Raw genomic sequence first — 8,439 nt, forward strand, 5'->3', positions numbered from 1 at the left:
CACGTGCATGTTTTCTTAACCTCTTGATACATTTTTTCTATGACAATACAAGACTAGCTATCTCAGAAGCTACCCAAAAAGTGTGGTTGATAGAAAACTAGTCAAATAACAGTAACTAGAAGCCAACACTATTAGCAAAGCAAATAGTATATGTCAGTGGGTGAACAGATGACAAAGAATGGTTAAGACCTTAAAGGGGGGGAGGGCAGAAAATGTATGATCAGTGCAGAAAGTGTCAAAAGCTCTGTGTACATAAAAATCAGTGCCAATTTTAAAATGTAAGGCTTTTCAGCCACTGCTTAAACACACCAACACAGCTTTAAGGCACCTAACATCAAGCCAGCATCTGTAGCCACATAACACAAGAAGGGTCCAGAGAGAACCCTGAACTGATGACATTTGTCCCCACATCACCAACACGCGCAGCCTCCCCCTGTCCCCAGCCCAGCTGCGTGGCAGAGCAACTTCTTTTGTGTTACCACATGACAAAAAAGTGGCATTTCTGCAGTAACGGGTCAATGAGTGTGTGACACAGAAAGTCAAGGAATATACCACCCACACCAATAGAGCCCTAAAGCCATACTACAGCAAGCCCCCAAAACATCAACAGCCAAAACATTAAAACCCCTTAGCAGAGAAAGAAAATACTTTAGTGAAGTACATAAAATACAAATACCACACAATTTTTTCTCTATCTCTTCCCATTAACAGATACCAAAGCACGTCTATGAAGGATGCCAGTATTATCCTTTCCCTTTGTTAGGTGGATCCTGCAGACAGGATCCCTGTCTACGTTACCAGGAGCGAAGAGGCACTGCCTTTGCAGAGCTTCCAGGCTGCAGTGCCAGGAGAGGGAATGCAGTGCTGGAGACCTTCCTCCTCTCCTTCCAGCCACGTTACCTCCTCTCTGCTCCTAGTCACACATTATTAACGTTATCTCATGCTAGCTTTGGCAACTGGCAGCTCCTTCCGTAAGCCAGTCCAACTCACTGAAGTAGCAGATCACCAAGCCAGCAAAAAGACGAGCAATGGCTTTCCTCAGCCATTTGCTGTTAGACTGGTTCAGGCTTCTCTGAAAACACAGCCAACACCTACATCACGCTGACAAGCCTGGTTCTGCAGATGTTCTTCACCTTGGCCAAGCCCTTTGAAATCCCAGGGCCCCCTGTCAAGAACGGACAAATTCCATGGCAAAACACCTTAATGCAATTCCACAGTCACAAATAAATTACATGAGACTTTGTGATAAGGTGTATTTTCAACACAAGTTGTGCCTCTACCACTTTGCACAGCTGCATGAAACAGCTGGACTGTAGGAGGATAAATACCCAGTGTCATAGCTTCAACACAAACCATGGTATATCCCTAGCCTTTCTGCACGTTCACTTTCACAGTTCTGTAAATGTTGAAGCCAGTAGGCACCACTATAAAGGCTTCTCTGTATTGTAACACGAACAATAAATTTTCATTCATTGCTCCTATATTAAGCCCAATAACTTTAAATGTATTTCCCATTAAAAAAAAAAAAAAAAAAAAAAAAAAGAACAAAATGAAATCAGCCCTGATCTGAAGGTATAAGAGAAGCATCATCTGCTACTTCCTAAGTGGATTAACAGCACAATTTGACCAAAGTTTCTTTTGGGAGCACAGACATCCTTTTTCATCTCAGTCAAGGTAGTACAATTGCTTACAATGCAACACAGTGAAAATAATTTCAGTTTAAAAACAAAATATTTTTTTTTCCCTGCATCTACTTCCCAACCCCTCCCTATGCCAACAACTACCCCAAGCTCAACAGGGTGGTTTAGACAGACTTTAAAGGAATGCAAAAAGACCTGAAGGTTGTTGATTGTGTCAATGTCTCCTCCTCAGATCTGACAGCCTCCCTTCTACACATCTCCCAGCACACGTGTGTTTTTATGCCACTCACACACCCCACTAGGCATCAGAATTGCTCCAGATTTTACTGCATCCTCTTATACTGGGTCACTGCCCCAGCACAGGCTATCTGTTCCACTTCCTTTAGTTCTGGGGAAACCAAGGGAACCCAGAAAGCTGGAAAGGAGATAGGTATGAGGAATACATTTGTCCTTGGTAAAATGGAAGACACGACCACCTTAATCCCAAATCCCAACCTTACATCAAGCCAGGACACCAAAGTGGAAGAAACTCTCCCAGGTATACCTACCCTAGACGGACTTTTTAGTATCATAACAATGCCAGAAACTCACAAAAAGGAATTTATCACTTCCCTGCTTGTGACAGCACCAGCTCAACTTACTAATCAGGAGAACTCCTTCCACCCCTCCATATGGAGGGCCATTAATTAACTAATGAACACAGATTATCGTACCAACAGTAAGGCTCTTAGGAAGCAGGTTAAAGGGAAGAAAACAGTAGGTAGTGCCGGAAGAAGAATTACCCAGATGGAGTTACCAACTAATGAAGCTCCCTGACGGACAGTTCTAGAAGCAGGCACACAGTATTTTCATTAACATCTCAGAACAAAATAGAGAAACATGCTAAGGCAACACCAACATGTGCAACGAGTGAGAAGCATCCCGGGCTGAGATGAACACTCGCTCTGTGAAACGATCAAAAAACAAACCCTACGTGCAAAGAGCCCCGTTTCACTAGATGCTACGTTTGTTTTTTAAAGATATCAGAAGCTGCAGCAATCTTCACATTCCTGCCGTCACCTCCTCACCCTCGGCACCATCTGCTTTTGGGTACACACCATGCACGTTTGCTCCCAGGTGAAAGTTTCATTAACATGCCGCACACTGCGTGTACTCATTCCCAAACTGTAACCTGAACTGCGTGCCTGTAAAACACACCAGCCACACCAGTTCTTAAGCAAAAGCTGGAACACCTATACATACACAATGATGGGCTCTTGCATTACTTTGTACCACTCCAGAAAAAGATCTGGACTGCTTGAGCATAGTCCTTTGAGAACACCACCTCGATGCGCTGAAGTAATAAAGAAAAGCATAACGTTAAGTACTGCTAGGAAAGGAATACAGAAGCATACCAAAAATGTACAGCCATCGAAACTCTTCATGTTCCCACAGCACAAATGAACGCAGTTCTGGTCGGTCCATCTCAAAAATCGTACAGACAAATACCGGGATGATCAGTTGTACAGGACATCGCCTACTTGAAAAGCTGACCAGGTATAAAAGATGACAGGAGGGTGCAGTATGACAGACACCAAAAAAATCAAAGTGTACAGTAGAAGAAAACCCAGCACGATGAGTTGGTACATCTCGTAATTCAATACTGAATGAAATGCTCAAACAGCAGGCTTCTCTCAAGTAACAGAATGTTTTCTTTTGTTCTTTCCCTCAAAAAACTCCTGTAAAACTCATTACTACTAGACAAATATAACATAAAAGCCTAAGAAAAACAAAAATATATATTTATTCCAGAAACAACTAGATATATGAGTGGAAGAAAATTTCATCAATAATCATTAAGCAACAACGCCACCTGAAGCTCTTGAAGATAATAATTCAAATATGGTAAAGTGTATACCAGTAAAAGGATTATCTCTATTTTTTGAGGCCCTTCTTCTAAATCAGCAGCTAGAAGCCACTGCTGGAAATGGAACTGAGCTAGGCAGATGTTTGGTCTAATCCAGCCATAATATTATGGCACACGTCCAGCTTGTTTTGTTAGGTGATGACCTGGAAGACTTCAGCAAGTCTCAGCATTGAAGTGATTCATTTGTCTGGATTTCTTCCAACAGGTAACCTGCCATAAGAAAATCAGAGCTGGTACATCTCTTCCTTTCATCCTTACCATTATTCAAGCATCACGACCTGAAGAAATGCCCTACAAAGAAGGCAGGCCGCAACGAGGAACTGAACTTAGAAAATGGAGGAGGATTGTCATGGTCCAAACTCCAAGGACAGGTAAAAAGAAAATCCCACACAAACTGTCAGTGTAGATGATGCAAACAATTTGTTCTTAGGTTTTAAGAATACTAACGTGCTCCCTTATGCTGTTACTCTACAGGCTTATTGAAACATCTGACAGACAAGTTCACAGGTGAGCAAGGTACATTACAAACTAAGAAATACCCCAAGAAGAAAGAAATGTGTGAATCTCCTCCACCATCACCCCCAAAACAGACGATGGTGAGAAAAGAACATTTAAAAACTTGTAAATAAGGGAATTATTTTGTAAAAGCCTTTGCTCAGATGTTCTTGAACCTGTCCATTATTGCCACTCAGCACACACCACACAGGATGACAGGAACCTCTGGATGCCACTCAGCTCAAACTGCTGCCAAAAAAAGAACTTGCTTCAAAGTTAGGTCAGGTCACTCACGGTCTCATTCTGTCAAGTTTTAGATTTCCCCAAAGATGGGAGATCCCACGGCCTTTCCAGGCAGCCTGTCCCACTGCCTCCACCAACCATACTTACTATGAAAGTTTTCTCCTTCTATCCAGCTGGAACTTCCCTTTCTGAAAGTTGTAACCTCTTATCTCTTCGCCATGTGCCTTGCATTTCTAATACCCAGACGGTCTGACTTGGCAAATAAATTTTACGCTGAAGGTGTATGATACAACTGTGCCAATCTGACGGCTCATCAGTGCTAATGAGGCACACTGGCCCCGCACATGTCCGACAATCTAATTTCAGCCCCCTCCTTGTGCTAGCTCTGCAACTTAAATGGCTGCACAGATCATCAATTCATCTCACTAACCTGACAGAAATCCATTCCCTTGTTTAATTCTTATGTCCTCTTTGCAATATTAATATGTTCGGCGCAGGTCACAAGGGAGAAAGTGTAGGAACAGAGCATCCCGTTTTGGAGGGGGCCAGGGAACAAGCTGTAACCTGTGGATTTAGATTTAGGTGACACAGAACATCACATGCTAAAAAAACGTCAATCTGCTTTAATAAACCACCAACAATAACTAAAATCCTTGTGCACACTTCTGACTTCATGCTCTCACCTATGGGATGAAGCTTACGTTTCTTCCCTTAATAATGCAGCCTGTCCTCCTAATCCACAAAGAGTTATTAAACAGTGCTCAACTTCTATTAATTATATTTAGCATTAATTACCAGATGAGCTAAACAGAACATAAGAGAAAGGAAACATACATTATAGATAAAGGATGCCACAGTTCGGAAATGGAGCAGCACTGTACTCACTTCATTTCACACAGATTCTGGTGTGCACAGTCTTCACCAAGCCAGAGTCGCACAGGTCAAAGGTACAGAGCAGCCTGTGGCACTGAACTACAGCACGGCATTTTGGGTTTAAGCTACAAGGCATTGTGGGAAGCTTACATTAAACACACAGCTTGGAAAGGAAGCAAGTAGGAAAAAAAAAAAAAAAAAAAAAAAGTGTGTATTTTTTAGTATGGCAAACACTCTTATGCACACCAAAGAAAACTGCCATAGGACCAGCATTCAAAGTCCTATTTGGCAGCTAATGACAACTTCATCTAACTACTCTTTACCTTGTACTGAATTTCAATCATTTTTGAAACCCTACCTTTTGAACACGGGCTCCTTGAAAGGCATTATTGTAATAAAGGACAAGCATTTTTACACAGCTGTAAGAGAAACCTGGTGAGAGAACAGATTGAAATCTCTCCAGTTTTCAGACAATGCATGCCATGATTCGTAAAGCCCATAAAGATCAGCAATTTGCGAGCTCAGAATAAATTTATCTTGTATCTGACACACAAAGTGGTTTTCCAAAGGAAAACTCCACTAACCCAAAGCAATAAAAAAAATAAGAATTATGAGAATACTCATCAAATATTTAGAGAGCTCAAGGTGATCCATACTTACCCTATAGGAAAGTTAATTAAACTTTCCTTATTTTTTTAATGTCTGAATTCCTCTAGTCCATTCTTCTCCCCCACGGTTCTGTATCTCAGTTTGAAAACAAGACAAACATCACATGAACTGCCACCGCTCCCTGCTCCATCCTCAGATACTTTGCACCACCTCATTCCCAACTGAATTTTGCATGGACTGCCAGGTGAGGAGAGCAAACCATCTCTCTCCTCGCCACTCCCTGCCCAGTTAAATCCTGCTGCCATCTATCAGACCATTCACAGCTCATTTTTTAGGTATGGCTCCATGCGCCAGCCTCTGCTGACCTCCATTACCAGCACCAGGTTCACCACCCTCCTCCCCCCGGTCCTCGGATTTTTACATAAATAATTAATCCTATCAGTTGGTTTGATCAGTTCGTGCCTCCCAGCTGCCACACACAAACTACACATTGCCCCCAGCTCCAAACAGACCTTTTACAAGATTTTATCAAACGGTATAGGAAGTTTAAACGAGGATTATCACTGTCCAGGTGCAGTCCTGCAACAGGATTTTGCTCTCATTTGTCCACAGTTGCCAGTGAGAAGGAACAGGCCTTTTTGTTTGACCCTTTCAGGGCGGGGGGTCCCACATCCACCTTCAGCTAGCCTGGCGGGCAGCTGTATCAACTCCTCTCCGCTGTCACCCCAAAAACCTGCTGGTTCTTGGAACGTGAGGCATGGGGCAGGAACCATCAGCAGTTCCCACAGCCCTCACAGCCAGCCTGCCTTAAAGCCTGATCGGGTTCCTCAGCCTCACAGACAGCTTCCAGAAACCTCTCTGTTTTACACCGCTTCCTCAGGAAGAGGGATCTAAACTAACTCTTGCCAGTTCAGGGATGTCTACAGGACTTCCAAGAGCAGCTCTGGAGGGGAAAAAACAAACAAACAAACAAACAAGCAGCAGCTCACGCCTGCAACAAGTCCTTTTTCATACTGACAGAGGTTGGAGGGAGGGAGGAAGGTAGAGATATCAGCAAAGATCCTAACAGCCATGTGTTTGCAGACTGGAGACAGAGTTTAACCAGCAAGTTTAGCACCAATTCTCCAACAGAAGCATCAAGGCAGCCATAAAAGGCTGGCATCGTTTCACTGCACTGACACTTCTGATTACTTTATCTCCACGTTAATAGGCATTTTCCTCTCTGTGGTAGCCAGGCTAGGGAAACTGCCACCACAAGCAGCGTTGTTAAGTTTCCCAGCACGGATGCACGATGCTGGAGATGCCACCCCACGTGCCTGATACCAAAACCTACCTAACTCGGGGCTTCCTTCCACAGCCAAGTTGTGTGTCACACTAATACTCACTACGTATTTCCTCCACACAGTCGAGCACTTCTGGTAATTACAGCAACTGCATTATTTAAAAGAAAGCAAGGCAGGGAGATCACGAGGCTGCCTAACGACCTGTGCAGCTCAGTTCTGCAAAGGCACGCGTGAACCAAAAGCAAAGCCAAGCCCAAAAGGGATCACCGTGTGCACGCTTTGAAAAGTTTTGGTGGTGGTGGGTTTTCTTCTTAAGAGGATTGGCGTTTGTTGGTGTCTTAGTTTCTCGTTTGGAAAGATATTCAGCATTTTCCTGGCTGATTTTGGAAGGGGAAGCCAGGTGTATTTTGAGGAGGATACCCACTGCTGAAGCTTTGCTCCAGCCCAGTACTTACCCCAAAGGCTCTGCACGCTGCCCATAAGGGACAAACCTCCCCAAATCCTGCTCGGTTCCCCTCCAACCCCTCCACCACCACCACCACCACCACCACCCACCGCCTGCCCACGTTTCGGCACCAAACCCTCCAGTCTGGCAGGGAGCCGTGCCGGGGGGGGGTGGGGGCGTTTTTTGGGACCTGCCCGTCCCCCTTGCTGCCCCCACTGCCCCCCCATCCAGGGCAGCCCCAAAACTTTCCCGGGGAGCCCCCCTTTCACCAGGCTCCCCCTCCACGTGCGAGCGGAGGGGGGAAATGGAGGGGGGGGGGGGGAGGCTCCGCACGGAGAAAACTCTGGAAAAGAAACGCGGAGAGAAAGGAGAAGCGGAGAGGGGAAGGAGAAAGGGTAAAGGAGGAGGGGGGGGGGGGAAGGCGAAGCCCCGCCGGCCCTCACCATCAGCACTTTGGCCGCGTTCTCCAGCTGGGCGATCACCTCGGGGGCCCCCCCCGCTGCCGCCGCCGCCGCCGCCATCATCATGGTCTCCGTTCAATGACGCGCCATGCGCTGCATTCTGGGGCCCGGCGGCCGCGCAGCCAATCCCGCCCGCGGCCCCGCCGCCCGGCCCGAGCGGCGGAGCCGCCGCCTCAGGCAGCGCGATGGCCGCGGGCAGCCCCAGCGCCGCCGCCGCCGCCGCCGCCACCGCCACCGCCCGGCTCCGAGCGGCCCCGCCGCACGCAGCGCCCACCGCCCGCCGCCCGCCGCCCACCGCCCGGCCCTGCGCGCCCGCCTCCGGGGCGGGCCCCGCGGGGGAGAGCCGGGGAGGAGCCCGCGGTGGTGGTGGTGGTGGTGCTGGGGACCCGGGTTCGAGGCTGCCCCCCGCCGCTCAGGGGGTGGGGGAGGTTGGGGAGTGAGGGGAGAGGGGTGGGGGGTAGGGATGGTTCGGGTGTTGGAGGGG

The 8,439-nt window shown here is 46.8% G+C and overlaps 1 protein-coding gene across 1 annotated transcript in view; it reads right to left on the reverse strand.

Moving 5' to 3' along the window:
• Nucleotides 1-8,232, reverse strand: part of XPO4 (exportin 4) — a 77,985-nt gene extending 69,753 nt beyond the window's left edge. Inside the window, exon 1 of the mRNA XM_082751823.1 lies at nt 7,938-8,232. Within this exon, the coding sequence (XP_082607949.1) occupies nt 7,938-8,021 (84 nt within the window). The 5' untranslated portion in view covers nt 8,022-8,232. The remainder of the gene's footprint in view (nt 1-7,937) is intronic.
• Nucleotides 8,233-8,439: the final 207 nt, after the last annotated feature.

Source organism: Aythya marila, assembly GCF_965140915.1.
Source record: "Aythya marila genome assembly, chromosome: 1".
Taxonomy (NCBI): Eukaryota; Metazoa; Chordata; class Aves; order Anseriformes; family Anatidae; genus Aythya; species Aythya marila.